The 22,857-nt window shown below is 37.9% G+C and overlaps 1 protein-coding gene across 1 annotated transcript; it reads right to left on the bottom strand.

Moving 5' to 3' along the window:
- Positions 1-11,200: 11,200 nt before the first annotated feature.
- On the bottom strand, positions 11,201-21,857 carry LOC140172103 (uncharacterized). Its single transcript, XM_072195452.1, has 6 exons — positions 21,749-21,857; positions 18,090-18,257; positions 17,710-17,808; positions 15,497-15,627; positions 13,070-13,230; positions 11,201-11,552 (listed from the first exon to the last, which is right to left on the bottom strand). Exons 2-6 carry the CDS (start codon positions 18,199-18,201, stop codon positions 11,201-11,203), a joined length of 855 nt encoding a protein of 284 aa, XP_072051553.1. The 5' UTR covers positions 18,202-18,257; positions 21,749-21,857.
- Positions 21,858-22,857: the final 1,000 nt, after the last annotated feature.

The raw sequence follows: 22,857 nt of genomic DNA, 5'->3' as shown, positions 1-22,857 counted from the left end.
TTGGCCATAACTGTAAAAATCTACACATTTTCTGGTCAGAGATGAGTTGATTCTTGGTAGAATTCTTGTAAAACATGACCAAACTAGATGTAATTGCAATCAGACTTATAGCCAGGATTCACTGGGGCTGGAGGGAGATAAAAAGTGAATTTTCCCTGCAAAAAAGGGCTCATCTTTAAAAAAAAAATGAAAAAAAGCAGACCTTTTGTGAATTTGTCCTTTAATAAAATGGCTGATTTTCAATGCTCTTGAAGAAAAAAGTGGACCTTTTTCCAGATTGGCATGGGGTGCATCTCCCTGGCTACAGCTCTGGTTGCAATTTATACCAAACACAACCAGGTTACCATTATTATCATCCTAGTTTACAAGTAACATAAAAGTGTGATGAAATAAAAGTTTAACGAAATGAAGTGTACACCTGAACTCTTTATGTGTCCGTCTGTATCCAGGTAGGCTATTCTGTTTGAAATCCACACACCCCCTATGGAAGATGTGACTTTAATCTCCCACATAGGGGGTGTAGATATCAAATTGAGTACCCATTTGGGTAACCCTCATGGGGTGTATTAATTTTAAATGGAATAGCCAATTGTTGGAATATTAAAGAGACTTGAATAGATTTTCTGTCCAAAATCAAAGAGATTGTGATAACGCCCAAAGAGAGCCAACTCGACCATGTTTGAGTGTCCCTTGTTGGGGCCAAATAATGTACCTCCTGATTAGGCCAAAAAAATTTGTTTGCTTGCCCTCCACCGACCGACCAAAAATTGGCCAAAATCAGGGTCGCCCCTTTTCAAAATTTTTGTTTAGATTTTAGTTTCTTGGGTGGGTCACTCACTACTTGACTTGTTATGCACCTGTGTCCAAGAAAAACATCTAAAAGGGTATGTTTTTCACCACACAGCGACGTCGACGTCTTTTTGAAAAAGGGGTACTTTTTCAGAAGGCATTACTATTTAGGGGTCCTTTTTCAGACGTTTAGGGTTAGTAATATTATTACTGATTCTTGTTACTTTTGAGCATATTTTCTTCATTATCTATATGTCTGCAACATCAAAAAGACACCTTGGGTATCAAATTAGTTAATTTCCCTGTTTACGCCATTTAGGGTATCAATATATATATTTCTCAGTTGACGCCATTTAGGGTATGGATTTTGCATGTGCTACGCAATTTAGGGTAGGATTTTGCATGTGTTTCGCCATTAAGGGGTGCAATTTGGTTATGTGAAAATTCGCCATTAAGCAGGGCTGTCAACTTTTTGGAATTGCTTGGCGTGAAACCGAGGCGTACCGGGATTTGCCGACTCCAGTGTTCATTTTGTAGCATGATTATTTGAGCCACGGCGCTCGAGAATGTGAAAAGCGGGGGTGGGGGGGGTAGGAGCAACAAATTATTCATGACGATGCGTGAGATTTTACTCATTTTCCAGCTTTTTGCGTGAGATTTACTACCTAGGCGTGAGATTATACTACCTTGGCGTGAGACCGTGAGAAAGTGACCCAATGCGTGAGACTCACGGCCAATGCGTGAGAGTTGACAGCCCTGCATTAAGGGTGCATTTCAGAGGTGTTCGGACACGGGTGGGAGGCACTTTTGTGTGAGAGTGACCCCCCGGGATAATTTTAATGGGTTTTTTATTACTATCTGTGTGTAAATTTCATTCAAAGCTAAATAGAAGAAAATCTTTGCTGTAAACTCATAAAACATTTCATAACTGTCCATTGCTGCATCCATGTTTCCAATAAACTCAAGCTCAAACAAGGGTTGGTGCAATAATTATGTGTACCCGGGTGGTGAATTATAGGGGGGGCAAAGATTTTTTGGGAGGCCAAAAAGGGGGGGCAAGCAATTTTTGGCAGAGATATTTTAGGCACCATTTCTTTATTATGCCTTAAAAAGGTGTAGGAAAACAGGAACATGTTCAAATATGCAACATTTCGCTCGCAATGTTTAAGGTTTTAAATAAGGGTTCTTCAAAATCTTACAGGTGTAAAGAGGGGGGGGGGACAAAGACTTTTGGCATGTCAAAGGGGGCAAAGGTTTTTGGCATGTCAAAAGGACCTATTCTATATAGGGGGCAAAGATTTTTTGACACAGCCAAAGGGGTGGGGGCAAGCAATTTTTGGCAGACCATTTTGAGAATTCACCACCCCAGGGTACACATAATTATTGCACAGCCCCTAAAAGTAGCAGGGATGTGAATCTTCCAAGATTTTTCCTGATATCCTGGATTTTTTGGCCAAAATTTGGCAGCATTTTAGCCCAATTTCACACTGTTTTTCAGTATTTTCTACTACTTATAGGATATTTCACAAGCTTTGAATCACACCCCTGAAATAGCTATCCATAGCATCAAAAGTATAAGTGTGCAGGTGATCAGAGGAAACAATACAAAATAGATAGGAGAGGAGGGCAAAATTATATATTGTAAAATTGGTGGGTAGGGAGAAAAGTAAAAAATATTTCCCGGCTGCCATCACAACGGCGAAAAAAGAGAGGACATTACGTTTTGTTACCTGGAGAGATTTGATCACGAAAACAGGAACATGTTCAAATATGCAACATTTATTTCATAATGTTTAAGGTTTTAAATAAGGGTTCTTCAAAATCTTACAGGTGTAAAGAGGGGGGACAAAGACTTTTGGCATGTCAAAGGGGGCAAAGGTTTTTGGCATGTCAAAAGGACCTATTCTATATAGGGGCAAAGATTTTTGACACAGCCAAAGGGGTGGGGGCAAGCAATTTTGGCAGACCATTTTGAGAATTCACCACCCCAGGGTACACATAATTATTGCACAGCCCTATAAAAAGTAGCAGGGATGTGAATCTTCCAAGATTTTTCCTGATATCCTGGATTTTTTGGCCAAAATTTGGCAGCATTTTAGCCCAATTTCACACTGTTTTTCAGTATTTTCTACTACTTATAGGATATTTCACAAGCTTTGAATCACACCCCTGAAATAGCTATCCATAGCATCAAAAGTATAAGTGTGCAGGTGATCAGAGGAAACAATACAAAATAGATAGGAGAGGAGGGCAAAATTATATATTGTAAAATTGGTGGGTAGGGAGAAAAGTAAAAAATATTTCCGGCTGCCATCACAATGAAAAAAAGAGAGGACATTACGTTTTGTTACCTGGAGAGATTTGATCACGAAAACAGGAACATGTTCAAATATGCAACATTTCGCTCGCAATGTTTAAGGTTTTAAATAAGGGTTCTTCAAAATCTTACAGGTGTAAAGAGGGGGGGGGGACAAAGACTTTTGGCATGTCAAAAGGGGGGCAAAGGTTTTTTGGCATGTCAAAAGGGGCGGCAAAGATTTTTTGGCATGGCCAAAGGGGGGGGGGGGCAGCGATTTTTGGCAGACCATTTTGAGAATTCACCACCCCAGGGTACACATAATTATTGCACAGCCCCTATAAAAAGTAGCAGGGATGTGAATCTTCCAAGATTTTTCCTGATATCCTGGATTTTTTGGCCAAAATTTGGCAGCATTTTAGCCCAATTTCACACTGTTTTTCAGTATTTTCTACTACTTATAGGATATTTCACAAGCTTTGAATCACACCCTGAAATAGCTATCCATAGCATCAAAAGTATAAGTGTGCAGGTGATCAGAGGAAACAATACAAAATAGATAGGAGAGGAGGGCAAAATTATATATTGTAAAATTGGTGGGTAGGGAGAAAAGTAAAAAATATTTCCCGGCTGCCATCACAACGGCGAAAAAAGAGAGGACATTACGTTTTGTTACCTGGAGAGATTTGATCATGTCTCACCCCCTTTTTAACCAAATCGACGGTAATAACTCTTGTAGTGAGGGATGAACATTTAACCACAAATTGCCTCAAGCAAAACTCACATCCTGGGAACTAAATACCACACAAGGTCATTTTTATGTAACTCATTGACCCTTTTGTGTTATATACTGCCTCTAGCTCTAATGACATCCTTGTAATCTGGTCAACTCATTGACAGATACGAACCTCAGGAGGGAATTCAATTTTTGATCAATTCTCTCCAGGTAGTGAAACGTAATGAGAAAATTGATCGATAATCATGCACACTGTGTGTGTACGATGAATGGTGATGACATCCACTAACTCAGGTAATTCGGCCTGGAAAGTCATTTACATAATGACATCCTTCGCATATATTCCCACCATCCAATCATATTTCTTTTTCACATACCATATAAGGATATAGTGGGCGTATAAATCCAAAATTTATTATTATTTATTTACCTGAAGAAAAAGGTTTTTGGTCAAGGCGTTTTGCTTCTATATGGTCATTTTCACAGTAAAGGGTGTAACTTTTGATTTTTGGGTCAAAATTTCAAACCACTTAAATATGTTTCTGTTTACTGAAATCATGCATAGAAGCAACTTAAATTCCAGTAAAATAATGTTTCAAGGCTTAAACCTTTTGATTTCTAATAAAAATTTGACATTTCCATAACATTTTGGTTAAAATCCAAGAAAAATGTATTTTACATAACCTCAGAAAATTATGACATGAAAGCTGGAATACATGTGAAATCCCATTCCAAAGTAAGTCAACAGATATAAGTTAAATTTTATACCATGTTTTGTTATGTTTGTAATTGCACTTTTGAAATTTTTTAACATCAAGTGTCATTTACAATGGAAATTTCCAAACCTTAAACATATTTTTTAAGTTTTAATTGGGTTCCAAAAATAATTTGAATGTCTAACTTCATGTACAAATACTACTTGATGAAAGGAACCTCCCAGCCAAGTTTTACAGAAATTGGAGTTATTTTTTAGAATTGGCAATTCAAGCGATTTGTGTTTCGGAGGCTTCAGTTAAAGGCCCATTCAGTGATTTGCTCATCCGGACGATCGTAAAAAATCATCAAAATTCAGATTTTGGTACCTTTGTAATTGGCATAGATGTGCTAACATAGCCTGCTAGTGGTTCGGTCGAAAGCCGTGTATTTTAGACAAAATAAAGCATTTGCATGATTCTGGACTTTTGATACTGACAGTACAAAAAGTCCGACTCGAGATCGAAAAGAAGCTCACTCTCCACGTACCAACACGCGTGCGTATTGTTTCTACTACTTATTACATCAGTAGCTACTATTTTAAACAAAATACACAATTTTAACAGCTTTTAACTGTTTTTCATATTTGAATTAACCGTTAGTTTGCCTCGGTGACCTTTAATTGCTGATTTTGTTTTCTACTACAAAAATTAAGCGTCTGTTTTAAATCAATTTAGACTCTACTTCCCCGTGTTAGAAACACTGGACTAGGAAGTTTTTCCAGTCGATTGGTGGCGACTGTCACGAAAATCTCGATTTTCTCGAGTCGATCTGAGTTGAAGTAGAAAACCTTTCTAAAACTTCTGTTTTAGACTAATTTGTCGATGTATTCAGGGGAAAAGTGGTTTAATGAAATTCTGTAGACTTATTCTTTATTTCTAAGCAACTCTGACAAATTTCCATTTTTTTAATGTTCCTGTGAAATCACTGAAAGGGCCTTTAACAACACAGGTGATCATAAAAGTAAAATATTTGGCTAACCACTACAAGTTGACATAAAAAATAGGTAAAAAATATCACAATTACCAATTTTCATGCTTTGCTTCTAAGTATTGAATTTCAGTTGTGACAAAATTAAATTATCACAGCAAGTCATTTTTTTTTTGTTTCGAGGCTTCATGTTAACAATTGTTAAACATTGCAGAAGTAGTTTTTTGAAAACAACAGTGTTGGGATCATCTAAGCTGTTATTTTCTTGTGTATATTGAATCAATGATTCTATGCGGCAGATATTGTAGATTTATCACATGTTAATTTTTTCACCCATTTGTTAAGTATGGTGTTTTTTGCATGTGAAGCCTCCGAAACAGGCTTTTTGGGTATCAGTATATTTTCCAAACATTAACCATAATGTCAAATTTTTTTTAAATTTATGACATTCTGCACATATCAAGTAATAATTACAATGCAGATATCAGTATGAAACACACCAATTTAGATATGCATAGATGATAATTAATCTTATTGTTGTTTCGGAGGCTTCATTTGTTTCGGAGGCTTCAATTGTTAACGGAAAGTTTGTATTGGGTCCCATTTTCAAACGGTGATATATATCTCCACGATAAAAAACATGTGACTTGAGGATCTACTTTGCTACATTTTGATAAATAGATTGGATGAGCTCTTTTATTTATATTTGCACAAGCTTGCTGAACAGTTTGTTTGGAGGCTTCAAAAAGTTAACGGAAAAACGGCTCTTTTTTTATAAAAATTTTAAAAGCTTGCAAATCGACTAATTTTTGTTACCCATTTCAAGTTAAGATAACAACTGTTATGAATCAAGAAGAAGTGAAGAAATAACCAAGAATTATGAACCAAAGCTACCATTGGCGTAGATTTCTTTTTGACATTGGGGGGATGAAGTTGGAAAAAAATCTTGAAGTATAGTCAATCCAGCATCAATTGGCGACAAAATTAGTTTGATATAAATGCGCGCGAAAAATTTTGCTATTTTGAAGCTAAACTGATGAAATATGGTGTAAAAGTAGATTAAATGCGCGCTAAGCGCTGAAAATTTGCACTTTTGGGGCTAAAATGTGCAAATATGAGGTTAATTTGGTCAGAAACCCATTATCAGGCGTCAACATTGGGGGGATGATTGTATGGACCATCCCCCTGGCAAAATATTGGGGGATAAATCCCCCATCCCCCAGGATCTACGCCTATGAAAGCTACACCCACAAAGTTTGTTAACAATTGTTAACGGAAAATGAAACCTCAAACGACAAATCTCAAGTCCGGTTCTCAAAAATACAGGGCTGTTCAAAATTAAATCTAATGTGGCAGTGTTTACTGAACATATGACCGTACTTTCAGGATAAGAAAAATTATCCATGAACTAACTGAAGAAAACACAAGGTTTTACAAAAATGTTACTGTTTTTTATAGTTTTTCAAAATGGCAATATTAAGTACATTTAAGCCTGCTAAAACTGAACGCAGTAACTCCCAAAGCTGATTATGCTACCCAAGGTAGCTGCTAACTAGATGACTTATGTGGCCAAAAATCATGGAATTCTGTGTCTTTATTAGAACACTACGGATTAAAATGTTAAAAATCCAAAGTTGCACCCTTTACCGTGAAAATGACCATATACGACCTGATGAATATAGCGGTACTTTGAGGCGAATTTGACATGTAATTTGAACGCTTTTCTGAGAAAGATTGCTCTGACATCGTCTCATACATGTAACCCTTCGCTAATCTTCTGAATAATATTTTTTTATGAAAATTACAGGTGTCTTTAAAAAGTAGATTTCCTAGATTATGTGAGAATTCCAGTAATTTGAGCATACCGTTTTTCACTGACAACGCTAACTACATGTAGTAACTCCCCCATACCTATAACACATGGATCTACGCAGTGTAAATTGGGAGGTCACGATGTACTGTGCGGGCTCTGTGTATTAAGTATAGGGAAGAGGACAATAACTGCATAATGACAGAATTTATTCAAGCATTACTTTTAGAATTCAGCATATTCCTGTCGTCCCAGGAGCAAACTGCTGCCTAAAATGTCAGGTGATGGATGGGTGGTTATAGATTTCAAATATACCCCCTGTGGAAGACATGATCTTAATCTCCCACACAAGGGATGTAGATTTCAAATGAAGTCACCCATTCAGGTAACCCCACTTGAAATTCACATTCCCTGTATGGAAGATTAAGGTCATGTCTTCCATGGGGGGGGTGCATGTTTTTCAACTGGAATAGCCCATTTAGCCGTAATTTGAAAACAAAAGTATACAGGAAGTTATTATGTACAGAATTTATTTCTAAGCACAAAATACATCAATAACTAACAAAATAAAACATCAAGAAATGCAGTCTGTCATAATTTTGCTTATCAGCACAGCAGCTGGTTTATTTTTGGTACCAATATGGCCCACCTACTGTGAAAATCCAAATATTTGATGTTACAATGATTTTTTTGCACTTTTCCAATTTTAACTGTTTAAAATGTTTTTTAAATTTGTGATTTTATGATGCTAAGCATCCATACATTGAACTATATGAGGGGTTATTAAAAAGTTTTTGAAATCACCCAGAAGTGAATAAGGTATATAAATGACATTTTGTCGGTGTAATCACTGGTCCTTATCGATATCTTACACTTCCCACAATTCATTTCTCCAATTTCAATTTTCTGTATTGATCTATTAACAGTAACAGGGGTCGATACTCGATAGTGACAATGAATAGAGGTACAGAGCACATCCAGATCTTACAAAATATTTCTTGACTATCAACCCATGTTTAGCCTGTCTATTCTCAAAATAACAACAAAGGGCACCTGTGTATAAAGTATTAAGGGGAGTGTCACTTGATGAAACGAGGTGATACATCATGTTGCAAAGGATTCTGGGAAGGGCAAGCTATTTCCTCTGTGAGGAGATTGTATTATAATTTAAGACAGAATTAAAAAGACTTGTTTGCGTCTGACATCGCTCTCAATCAAACTTGCTACGACCCTTGATTGGTTAATAGTGCACAAAAGGAAGGTTGATTCAACTTGTGTCAATCAGAGAAAAGGAATCACAGAAAATGGCGAAAAATTGTGTACTTTTACAAGGCAAAAAACACCTTTTCTAGGCTCTCCCTCATTTCAAATCATTAGTTTTGGTTTCTCTTTTGTTCAGAAACCAAAAATCAAGGGATTAAAAAGTAGAGCAGATCTGGTCTGCAATCTCTGTTCACTATTATGCTGGGAGGACACAGTATAGGGTATATAACCAGAAGTTTACAATAGCCTATTGTGCTAACATAATTATTATCATGATTGATATCGGAAATCTATCCCTGCGGATGACAGTTGATGCTCTCTGTTGAAGGTAGCATATTACACCCTGAGTTCTAGGCCTAGAAATCATATACATGCGCGTATATTGAGGGGTGGGGTGGGGTGGGGGCTTTGTTTATTTGTATGAAACATAAACGATGCATGGAGATGATTTGATTATGAATTAGTTTATTATCCCTGGTAAGCACAACTCATACCTCTTACCTAGACTCCCCTCTCACCCACCTATATAACCTCCTCTTCCCTAAGTGTCTCCTTCTCCGCCCTCATCTCCTCTATCTCGAGCTCTCTTCCCCCTTTTCTTTTCACTTCCAATGCTCTCTCCCATCTGTTTCTCTTTCTCCCTGCCCTTACCTCCCCCACACACCCCCATACCACACACAATCTCTTCTCCCCTCTATCTTCTACTTTTTCCAGTAAAAATTGCTTCAGTAAAAATCATTAGCTTATTGGAAGTCATATAATGGCCTTCCATCGATTCTGGTACATGGGATTAAGGACATGAATCGATTTCGTTTATAACACCTGCGTGGGCGCTTTTGTAATGTCGAATGAAAATATTTTGATGGTCTATATTTTTTCACAGCTAAAATAACCATGGCTTATTCGATTTTGTAAAACACATCTTTCAATGTAGATTGCCATGCTCGATTTCTCTCCTTGTGAATATTGCACTGCGAAATTTAAACATTTGTATACTTAGATCAGGTAACTTCAAACCAAATAATTTTCTTCTTCACACCACTTATGAAACGAAAACCGAATCTGCCTGATACAAATGTTCAGTTTTTAACAAAAGGTAGAAACAAAGAATTTGGTATCTTGTGAGTCAAGTGGTTAGGCAGGAAAATAGGAAACCATGTGACCAAAACCAAAACTAAAAGTAAACATTTGAAATGACCGATTGTTGTTGGTGCCTACAGGAAAGAAAGTTTCCTACTAAGACCTAACTTTTGAGACAGTTTGTGTATTTGAAGCTGCAAAATTAACTATAAGGTGCCCTGTTTTACAGCCACGTTCAGCAACTCATCATCGTAACACACTTGTATAATGTAAACAAACCCTACCTCAGTTTGATTGACAGATGATGTCAGACCACAGAATTAGAGAAGGAGAACCGGGACTCCCTATACCGCCACGTACAATTGCGCCGTCAGCTATGGGGAGAAAATTGGGGTATTCGGGTCCTTGCCGACGGTCTTGGAGACGAACGAAAACAATTCTCGTCTCATATGAAGCGTCTTGGTACTACAGTACAGGTCGCATAAAGTCGTCGCTCAAACGCGCCCATCATCCATGGCGCGCTTGAATGAAAAACGAATGCCTCGGCGCATTCCGAGGGAAACCGAATACCCCAATTTTTGCTCCATGCCTGTATCAAGATGGCGGTCGAGTCCTGGTTCTCTGGTTTTAATTCTGTGTGTCAGACGCAAACTAGTCTTTTTAATTTTGTCTTTAATTATATTGCTCTCACTACTGATGTTCGAATATTACCCACAATGCACTATTTTAAATGATCCATACCACTTATTGTTGGCATTCTAACTCAACTTTGCCCACAACATTGCCAGTCCTTGTGTGTGACCACCATAAATTACTCTTTTTATAAGCCTATCAAAAAATTCACCCTCTTACTAAGAACATCAATTATGACAACCCACATGAAAGGAGTCAGTCTACGATTCAATAAATAATCTGGGAAGATTAGAAAAGAATGAATCGCTCACTACTCCTGATTCCAGAAAAATACAGCACTATCTTTTTTGGATTAAAAAATAACCTGTTTTGCCAAATGAAACATATCCCTAAATCATAAACATTTTTAGTTAGTACTAACTACTAACAGTATACAACAGTCCAGGGACTGTCTTTTGGAATTGGCAGAAAAGCATTAAATAGCTCTTCTGGAGCCTTCAAGGACAGCTGTTTAGAATGTAAGGAAAGAATGGTCAACTAAGGAGAGCTAAATATCTCTCTCCTATATCAGATTTAAGGAGAACATTAGAGAGTAATAATTACTCTCACTCTCCTCAAAAGGCAGTCCCTGCAGTCTATAGTCGCCATTGAGCAGGAAAAGTCTCCTAGGTACTTGTGGCCCTTGAACATGTTTAAAAACAAAACTAACAAGATGTTACATAAAAGGTTTTGCTTTAAACATGTTCAAGGGCCAATGACACACAGGAGGTTTTTCTTGCCCAACGACGTAATGTTGAATGGCAGTGATCAAAAGGTCATATTTTGGGATAAAAGCCTCCTATAGGGCAAGTGACCTTTGTCAGCCTTTTCTTATCTTCCCGATATCATCAATCTGGTTAAAAAAATCAGTTCAAATCAATTTTACTATCAGTGAGAAATGGCCTTTTCTTTTAATTGAAACCCTTGCAACCAATGGCGCATCAAGTCCAATTGAATCACCGTCACTCTCCGAAGTGTCAGAATCATCACTATTAGCATAATGGCCCAGGCCAGGTAACACAGCTACTACTTGTGCCCTTTTCACCTCTGACCTCTCACCTCCAACCTCTGACACCTGTTGGGCTGTTCCATTTCTTACAGCAGGGGTTTGGATAGTTGATGGTGAAGTACTCTGAGGTGCTGAATTGGATGTGTTGTTTGCTGCTGCTGAATCTGTGTCGACTTTTGTTTTTTTGGAAGCACTTTCATCAGCAGAGTCACTTCTGCAACAAAACAAGAAGATAATTATACAAATTAAAAACAGGATTAAGGTGGTACTACACCCCTTGATAAATTTGTGACTATTTTTGCATTTTACTAAAAAAATAATAACACACTGGTAACAAAAGTTATGTATATTATAGGCAAAGAATCCAGGTACTACACTAGAATTTCAGTGACTCAAGACAAGCGGTACATTATTTATGATAAGAAAAGAGGTACTGCTAGAATGTTTCATCATTTCTTGACATATATATTACGATACGTCAAGAAATTAGTACACCTGAGAACACGTCATTTGCTGTCACGCCGACTTCCAATGCGCAGTAACAATATTCGATAAACGATTTGCGCATTGCCGCAGATTGGTGTGACGTCAAATGACGAGTTCTCAGGTGTACTCACAAAGGCTTATGGGATTTACCAAAAAGGTCAATTAATTGATTTTTGAATGATCCTGATCAATAATTGTTAGTGATGTAAATAGAAGATATTGGGCTCTTCCATTTAAAATCCACACTACCCCTGTGGAAGATTTTGGAAATATATTCCACAGTAGGAGTATGTTTTTCAAATGTAATTACTCAGAGTTAATCATTTTGAAACCCATACTCCTCCTGTATAATGACTTTATCTTCCACAACTGGAGTGAGTATTTCAAATGTAAGTTACCTAATTGTCTTATTCTATTTGAAACTTATACTCCCTCTGTAGAATACGTTAGCTAAATCTTCCACAGGGGTAGTGTGGATTTTAAATGGAATAGCCCATTGACTGCTCAGTGCGAAAAGAGGGTAAGTGCAATAGTGCCCTGTGAACATTTGGCAATTTACACACAGTACATTGTACTCATCTTCACATGGCAGCTACTGCACTTACCCACTTTTGGCACAGAGCAGTCGATACCCTCCTATAATCTGTATCTACCTCCAGTCACCGGAAGTTCAGCGTGATCTGCGTTAGCTTTGCGTTACTTGGAGCGTGTACATACTTTTACGAGCTCGATCAATGTGCCGCATATGTAGACACAAGAAACTACGCTAAGCCAACACGCTGAACTTTAAAGCTAGTGCCGGTGACTAGAGATAGATATACAGAATATACTAGGTCTATCTGCGTATTTACACTGAGCACTCTGTATTTTTACCAGGTATTACCTGGTAATCCACAATCCGATTCAGCCAACAGCCAGCACGTTTCTACTGATGCTTAAAATAAGGGTTGTGGTGTGTACCGGAAGTACTGAAAATATTTTCCTGACCCCCAAGCTGCTTTTAAGGTCACGATGTGATACATAAAATGTACACAAATGAATTTCAACACCCAGCAACCGTTAACCGTTGTGTTTCCACTGACAGAAATACCGGGTGTCACACCACATGGTCTACCTCATGAGGTGGATCACGGTTGCCGGGTGTCCACACTGCATCACCGGTAACACTCTAAACTAAACCACATTACCCGCCAACCGTCCCCCAGTAGAAACACACAGACTGTTAGCTGTGCTCCTTTTACTTACTTTTTCCTCTTGACTGCGCCAGCCAAGAGTGATGCCTGTGATTTCTTCTTACTGATCCCGCTCTCTGATGGTGACTTTTTCTGCTCCTTAGTGGATGTTGTCGTACCCGTTGATGACGATGATGCAGATAATGAAGAATCTTCAACTGATAATACTCTGTTGTGAGATTGCAGGTTAAGGAAAGAATCGGTCAAGCGGTTAAATACATTGTTTAATTAGAGAATAAAGGTATTGTTTTTAGCCCCTGGAGTGCATCGATCGTCTCATATAACACGGGCGACATCATTATTTCAAGTAAAACAATGAGGCGAAGCCGAGTTGTTTTATGCCAAAAATAATGATGTTGTCCGTGTTATATGAGACGATAGATGCACAACAGCGGCTAAAAACAATACCTTTATTCTCATTCTTAATCACTTCCAATTCAAATAAAAATATCATACAAATTTTAATCAAATTAAATCTACATTTTGCTTGGAATTACCAAGGGGCTTAAATCGATCAGTCTCGTTGTTGCTGTGCGCCTCCGATTGGTCCAAATAGCGAGTACGCGTATCGCGTTGACGCACACGCACTGACCAGTGTCATATCGTGTCATATCACACGGGTAAAGCTGGGTAAGGACCAATAAGATTGCAGGAACGTTCTCAAGTGTTTAAGAATCTACAATAGCTGCCCTATAAAAAAATGTGACAATTTCTGCATTCTATATTGTACAAAATCTATACATTTGACACCTGGCAGCTATTGCATGGCATTCTTGCCCTAAACCCTTGATGTATATGTGTATTTCACTGTTGTTCATCCAGGATTTGCCAAAAGATTTCAGCCCGAATCGCGGGTCAAATAATCGAAAAGTCACCCAATTTTTCTCTTTACCATTGGTTTCTATGGGGCAGGAAATGATCAGAAGTCGCGGGAGCCAATGTTGAAAAGTCGCCCAAATTTTTTCTTACCCATTGGTTTCTATGGGACAAGAAATTGTCAAAAGTCGGGGAAAATCTTCAAAAGTCGCCCAATTGGGCTACCAAATCGCGGGTTTGGCAACCCTGTGTTCATCATCATTTAACAACAATGCGTCCACACCGTCTGCAGCTATATGAATGAATGAATTAACACATGCAAAAAAATTACTAATTTTGTGAACACATTTAAAAACTTTGCTGACAATTTTTCCACTTTTTCTTCATTTATAGTACCAAAAATAACTACTTACTTCAGTATAAAATTGGTATTATCCTATGACAGGGGTGGAATTTCGTTAAGTGCCATGGGAGGCCAAGTGGATTCTCGCTGGAGATTTTTGCGAGAGTCCATGGATTCCCGCAAACAGATTCTTGTAGTATAATCTTGCGGGAGTCCAAAATAAATTGGCAAATTTTGTTCACCAAAGTGTCTTAAGGTTTTATGTAAAATGCATTCATAAATGTATTACTATAACTAGGGTGTACAGAATGCAAATAAAATGATTGTCAAATAACACACTCTGATTGTATTTGTACCAACTTTTAATTAGCCAATGTCATTATCAGTCACCATTTTATTTAAGGTTTATAGGTACTAATGATACGCCCCACATGATTGGCTGATTATCGGGTTGTGGGTGGGTAGATATCCACTCACTGCATTGGTTAGAAATTTTATTGATTAATCGGTTGTAAGTATTGATTTAAATTAGTTAAAAATCAGTGGAGCTGAGAGCTGGTCAAGTTTTCGCGATGGCGAGTGTTGAACTTGAACGTAAGTTTGCTGAGTGAATGAGCCGATCAAGTTGACTGAAGGCATTTCCAGCTGGACTCGCGCAATAGGACTTTTATGGGAGTCTCTGCAAGAGTAGACTCTCGGACTCTCGACGAAATTCCACCCCTGTATGATGTTGATATTTGAGGCTGATTTGTTGTGCAAATGAATACATTATATCTTGCATGGCATGCTTAGAGGTGAAATAAAAGAGTACATTTTTGGAATTTGAAAACTTGTTTAGTGCAGTTTTTCAAAACTTATAAAGAGAGTCTCCAAACAGGGTCCATTTTTGACCGAAAACAGGTCAAACTCTGTGTGACTTCTCTCTAGTCCAAAGGGTCGCTAGTCCAAAGGTTCTTTGTCCAAAGGGTCACTAGTCCGAAAACCAAATTAAATTCGCTAATCCAAAGGTTCTCTAGTCCAAATATAGAATAAGGGTAATAGGGTTAGGGTTAGGGTAAGCGACCCTTATTCTATATTCGGACTAGTAAACCCTCGGACTAGAGATATTCGGAGTAGCGAACCTTTTTTAGAATTCGGACTAGCAAATGTTACATTACATGTTCGGACTAGCGAACCTTCAGACTAGGGAACCGTAGGACTTAAGGAGTCTTTGCACTAGGGAACCTTCGGACAAGAGAGTTGTCACCAAACTCTGAGAGAATTTTGGATAAAAAAGGATATTTTATATTCCTCCACCTCCTGCATGATCTCCTTTTCTTCTTTCTTCTTCTGCATATCGATCTCCATCTGTCTTACTGCTACCTCATCCAGAAATTTACTCTCATCATCATCAAGACCTCTCACCATGTTTTCTGTTAAGAAAAAAGTGCAGTGAATTAGGTTACATGTTGATTGTCTGAAGATTTAGGACTAACAAAAAAAATTGTTTGATTGGTGTAATCCGACCTACCCTAAAAATAGGCCCAACCCTGACATTTTTTGGGAAAAAAAGTAAATTAATAAAAGTAAAAAATTAAAATTAGAAAAAAATCCCTATCTACCCTAATTTTTTTTTTAATGTTACGCCAATCAAACATTTTTAGGACTTACTCCAAAAACCCAATAAACCATAACCTTACCATACCTGTAACCCTAAACTTTGCCCAAACCCTATTCACAACCTCAGCGTATCGCACCATAAGTGTGTCCCAATGAATACGCACACCGGCGAGGAAGTTATTGATATCCAACAAAGACCTTTGTGTGTGCCGTAGCAAAATATATGTTGTAATTAAAATTGTTTATTTCAACAACTTTCAGAGAATCTTCAAAATCCAAACATTTTGTGGACCTCGCAATACTCCTTGGGGCACAGGATATTCCTTGATTCCAAAGACAAAATGATTAGAATTTTCACAATGCCCTTCAAAAAACTAATACAGAGTTATTAACCATAACTCAAATCCGAACACTAAACCCTAACCTAAACCTATCCCTAACACTAAACCTACAATTTAACCCTAACATTATCGCTAACCATATTCCAACCTAAAATGCCCTTAAACTTTAATTTTAACTCTTTTGGGACTTTTTGGGACTAATTTTAACTCTATTGGGAGCACGGTGGCCTAGCGGAACGGGCACAGACTCATAATCAGAAGGTTGCGGGTTCGAGCCCCGGCGACGGACATCGTGTTGTGCCCTTGAGTAAGGCACTTTATCTCGATTACTCCTCTCCACCCAGGTGTCTAAATGGGTACCGGCATTCTTAAATGCTGGGAAGGTAACAGACTCGCTGTAGAGGAGGTGTAGCGATCCCCTATAGCAACATTACATGGAGGAGTCTGGCCCAATCGCCAATGAAAGAGAGATGGGCACTCTGATCACTGTTTATACAGGATCGTCTCCTTTACCTTTTTGGGACTAATAATCCCTTGGATTTAACAGAATCTACAGTAATATCAAATAAGAATATAAATTCCAATTGCCATCGTTAGACTTAGTCTAAAGTTAGACCTGGTCTAACTTGTTTTGTGTATATGTGACACGATCAAGGGAAATGAGTCGGATGTCGCTAACATTGTTTTTGAGATATTGGCAAAAATAGTGTTCCAATTCTTTTGTTTTATATTGTTTTCAGTGATTGATAAATTGATGTAACTTGGCAAAGAAAAGTCGTATCAACATGGGGTTTTCAATTTCTGAAAGCTCTAGATGTCCTCTTTAGAAACTTTTGTAAAAGTCATTTTTGACCAGGGCCGACATGTGACTCATTCCCCATGATCATGTCACATATACAAACCTTACCAGGGCCGTAGCAAACAGGTGGACTGGGTGAACAAAGTCAATGGGCCGTGAGGGTTTAGAGGCCCAAGGCAAGGCCTATATGGGTTAGGGTTAGGGATAGGGCTGATAAAGGAGATTTGAAAAGGGCACACACTGCTGAACCCTGTCCCTGAACCTTAGTACATGTATGTAGTATGCACAAGCTATGGGCATGTCTCTTTTCTTAAAATTTTAATTGTCATAACTCTACAAAATCCCAGCTATTTTTTTGTGTGTGATTCTCAAATATATACAATTTCTGTGCGATTTCCCTGCAAAATAGTATATACCAATTTCTGTGATATTTGCTATTTTTTCCTGCATGATTTGCCATTTTTCCACATCGCAATATGAGACCTGAGCTCTTATGATACATCATCCGAGGAGCAGCTTCAGATAATGCCTTGGGATTTGGGGGCAGAGGTTATCTTTTGAATCCTTTCATGACCACTGAAGCATAGTCAAGGACACTCTCGCAAATTGAAAGACTTGTTGCTCGCAACAAAAGAATGTCAAAGTTCAAAAAACACAAATTTTGTGTAATCCGCTCCCCATAATATTGGTCTTACGAGAAACGGCTGGTCTCATACATGTATGCAATTTTGAGCCTCGGCTGGAGTTCTACTTACTAAACTGATGCTGATCATCATACTCTGCTTGCTTTCTGTCTTTCTGTTCTTGAAGTCTGTCGTATAAAGATCTGTTGTCATATTCTTCTTCAGGACATTCTGGCCGAAAAAGATAAGAAATTTTGTAAAACAATTAGCGAGAATGAATCTGGCTTGTGATAAAATGGGCTATTTCAGTTGAAATCCAAACACCCCGATGGATATCACTTTAATCTTCCACACGAAACAGCTTTGAAGAGGTTACTTGAATGGCTATTGGGCAATGGCAATTACGACATTTGAAATCTACACCCGCTGTGTGGAAGATTAAGTACGGTATATTATATCTATCTTCCGCAAGGGGTGTATGTGTTTCAACTAGAATAGCCTGGCAACATTACCTTCTGGTTGATCAGCTGTGCGTACTTTCTCCCACTCCTCCTGTCTCTTCTGCCTCTTCTCATTCAGTTCTGTTTCCGACACAAAAGACTTGAATGCCAGCCCGTCTGACATGATGACTACGGTGTATCAATTAGGAAGGATGGTAGGGAGACAGCACTGTCAACTTCCTAAACCAAACCAAAAAACAAAACAATTACTAGTATCATCGGGGCTCAAAAAAGTTTTTTTATGCACCCTAAACCCTATAACCAGTAGTGGAAGATTCGCACTCCATAAATAGCATTCATTAACGATACAGGTGAGGTGATATCATTTTAAGGACGATTATACAGTCAATGTGCTATTGGGAATTTTCCACAGTATACGGAAACAGCATGTTACCAGTGTGTTATTATTTTTTGAGAAAAATACAAAAATAGTCACAAATTTACCACAGGGGTGTAGTACCCCCTTAAGACAAAAATAAGGAATTTGTAATTTAGATACATGTACTGTCAATATCTACATATATTTGAATGGGGCTTCAACTTCATCAATACCGTACTGTTGTTTTCTTTGTTTTTTGCCCAATGTTTCATTTCAAAAATCCCAAATGACAATTTGAATGGCTTATCCTTCACTTTTAAATTTAAGCAATTTATGAACAATATAATTTGTTTTTACACTTTCACTGGGATCACTGAATGGGTTTTTAAGCCTGAACCATCTTGTCCATTTTGTCAAAAGTGCAGGTAAATTAACCTAACTCACATCACACACACACGTAACATCTGCTCCGCTTGCAGAAAAGTACAACTACATTACAACAAGTCTAGTTGAACTTCTTGAAGTTCCGAGTATAAGTGTGGAAGTGGCGTGATGTATGACAGGGAAACCTCAGTTAACACATTTGCTAGTCAGTCAAAATGGCCTATAAACCGGCAATACAAATTTACATTGAAATTTAAAAGAACCGCTTGCTCAAGGAAACCTGAGAGACTCGCACATGGAATTGAGAGGGATTTTGATAGCAGTTCCAAAAAAAAAAGCTGCTATCATCACTCATGAGATTAAGATCTAGAAACACCCCCGTAATGCTGTTTTGGGGAATTCTGCTAGCACGCAGAATCTTTTTGATGAAAGTCAATCTTTGACTAGATGTAACTTTGCTACGGAAAGTGCTATGACAAAAAGGTTTTCAGTGTTGGCTTTCTTTACTCAATGGCTTTAAAGGGGGTAACCCTATTGGTTTTGGATATGGATTGTCTTTAAAATTACATAATAATATCAAATATCGCCTCCTTTATGCTGCTTTGTGAACAAACAAGAGCATTTTCAGCGTAAATGTGAATAAATAGCCAAATTTGCAATCCAATACCTTGGTATCGTGAATTGCATTCTGGGCAGGCAATGACGAATGCTGACATGCTGTACAATGCCCGGCCCGTATTGAACGGAAATTTTTTTTTTTTTTTCGTACCATTTCAGAAAAAAAGGAAACAAAATATTTTTCCCCTTGCAATAAGTACATTTCAAATCACAAGAAAAAAAGTTTGCGTAAAATGGAGAGGAAAAAAAACCTTCCGAGACCGGGTTTTGAACCGGTACCTCTCGGGTAAAAACAAACGCTAGTCAATTGAGCTATTTAGCACACCATACTTACCGTTGCCGTTTTCATAACTATATACGGCAAACCGTCTCCTCAGCAGTTAGTGTGGTTCGCTTTTTTCACAGAATGTGTATGACGCGAAACCAAAGTAGCTGTTGCGGTGACTGATATTTCGTTCATAATTCCCTCCCAGAAATCCAAAGTATTTACCATTGTTTACAAACTGGTATACCTGTAAAACCGCTGTGATTCATGATTTCTCCGGAAATACATCGACTTGGAGCGTCAAATTTCAGGATAGTAATGAGAAAAATAGTATCTATTATGTGATACCAAAACCTCATCAACAATGAAAAAAATCGGGGATGATGCTGTCGATCGGGTTACGGACCTTTAATGTGATATATATAAAATGATGCAGTTTGATGGTAAATGAAATTTAAATTCACCTGGCATACCTACGTGATGCATCACGCAGTTCAGCGGCAAGTGGCAGAAACTAAAGTATGACTATGAAACCAACATTATACCATTGATACATGAACCTTTGCATCTTAGCAATACATAGTATGTGTGTCATCATTTCAGTCTGATCTGAAGTAAGCTTAAACCCATGAAAACAGCTTCAGCTAGCAACGCCAACGTATTATGCCTGGTCAAGCACCCTCACAGACCCAAACGTAGTGAGGGTGCTTGGTATGTCCGCCATGTTTCAAATCCATGGATGGCCAGCATAATGGCCCGCAAATTTAAGCTTTATGAGAAGCCTGTTTTAGTTGCAAAATGAGAACACAGAGTGGCTTATCTTTAACCCACATTCTCAATCTCTCATGCCAGAGGTTTAAATAAAACGATCCCTAACTAATTATCAAAAGATCGTAAATGTAATTTCTTGAAACGTACCGGCGAAACGATTTGTTTACAAACAATCCTTGTTCCGACACCGATACCGTTCATTCGGCTTCATTCGGCAAACCATGTGATCACTCAGGTGAACTAGGATTGCAGGGGTGGAATTTCGTAAAGTGCCACAGGAGTCAAAGTGGATTCTCGCAAGAGAGTTTTGCGAGAGTCCATGGATTCCGTAAATGGATTCTCGTTGTACAATCTTGCGGGAGTCCAAATGGTATTATATGTAGGCCTATGTAAAATGCATTCAAACAAACAAATAAACTAACAAAGTTAAGTTTTTAATATACATGTATATGTGTCATCATACTCTCACTTCCATATGTCATTGCATCTTTGGCGACTTTTCCTTTAAATTTTGCAGGCTTTGATTTTAAAGGCGTGTTGAACTTTAACGTAAGTTCGCTGAGCCGATCATTTCCAGCGCGAGTCCACATGAACTCTCGCAATAGGACTATTACGGGAGTCTCTGCTCGAAATTCCACCCCTGGGATTGGACGATCGATTGCGTGAAATTTTATCCAGGTTACCGGGCCATGCTTAATGGCGATACTCGCGTCTTGGAAATATTTTTCAACCACGTTGCAAAATGATCGGAAATACACCATCAAGGCGACTCGTTCGGTAAGCATCATTAAAACTAAGCAATATTTAGTATTTCTTCTTTTGATTTTTCCGATAAAATTGTAGTTTACAGTTTTGATTAGTTTGATGAGACTGGATTTAAACACCAGTCCACTAGTAGACGTTGTAATTGACAGTTTGACAGTTCCGCCGGAGGATAATGTGAATCCATAAGATGTGGCGATCAATTTCACGATTAAAATCTTTCCTGGGGCGATTTCCATTTCTTGCTATCATTTAAAGCCTGAAAGCATCAATACTAAAGACAGGCTGCAGATATATGTTAACATTGGATTCCATTTCTTGTTTATTTTTCACTGATGGAAACGCCTGTTCTGTTGTATCTTGTATTGGTAGTATTTCCCACATATACTCATAATACTGTCAACGTATGTTCATCAACTTCATGTTGCAATGACATTCAGACAACATGGACAATATGACATTCATGACATTCATGACATTGTATTAACGCAAATTTTAATAGACAAACGTACAAGCTAAACATTCAAGTACAAAACAGCGTTATAATATTACCTGGTTGTGAGATTTCTACTGTTAAAATGAAGAAAAACACAAGCACAAAGTCGTTTCTCTAAATCAATCAATCTAGGTTGACCTTTGACACGGCTACACACAGCCCGTGGTACACATGTGTAATGAGGGCGCACACCACTAAATAAACTCCCATTGAAATACGTGTAAATATACATGAAAGTAAGTTTGTTTTTCTACCCCATGTAAAACCATTTTTCATATTTTGGTAGCACCAATGTCTTAAATAATGATTAAAATTTAATTTAAAATGGGTTTTTTGACACAAGTTGAGACTAACTTTTAAGCTACGGGGACCTCAACAGCGCCACCCTTATTTTCAGCTTGCACGAATGCCTCCTTACCATGTCCGTACGCGGATTAGTTTTGGGAGCCAAACTTTTTGACCAGATCAAGATGCACCATTTTGTGATATTCTGAACATTTACCAATTGTATATCTTTTAATTTAATTATAATAAACAATCATGGCTACTCATCTTGCTCCCAAGGGACACCCACTTGTTTGCACTACCGACCTATGTTTACCGGGACTATCAAAGGTTACACCAAATGCGGAAGGATTTAGTGGTGTGCTGCCTTCTAAGAACAAAATATTTTTGTTTTTCTTTATTTTTGGAATCAGTGTTAAACATCTTAAAAAAGTGTCATTTCTTTTTATTGCTAGTCGCTCCAAAGTTATAAAACAGCGCTTCAAACAAGTTCGCACCTAGTGAAAAATGTGCTACTTTTTGCCCTTTTGAGAATTCTAAGGCCAGAGCAACATAGTAGGCCATGTTAAACTGTATTTATATTCCCATTGATATCAGAAAAGTGATTGATTTCTTTCAAAAATATTCACAATCATAAATATGACATGGTGGACAAACAGTATGTGAGCATTCCCCCGCTCTTTATCATGCAGTATATACGGATATGCCAAAGGCCTATGTTCTAAAGTTTGGGGGTATGGGTAGATGGAACGTCATTTTGGCACTTTAAAATGTTCATTTTCCAAGTTGTGTGTATTATTGTGGCAAGATCTAAAATTAAGAAAACCCATCATTCAAATTGTTTGATATATTTCTCTCTTGGGAATTGAATATTTGATAA

This window comes from Amphiura filiformis, chromosome 2 (genome assembly GCF_039555335.1).
Source record: "Amphiura filiformis chromosome 2, Afil_fr2py, whole genome shotgun sequence".
Classification (NCBI taxonomy): Eukaryota; Metazoa; Echinodermata; class Ophiuroidea; order Amphilepidida; family Amphiuridae; genus Amphiura; species Amphiura filiformis.
This window is presented reverse-complemented; position numbering and strand designations above follow the sequence as displayed.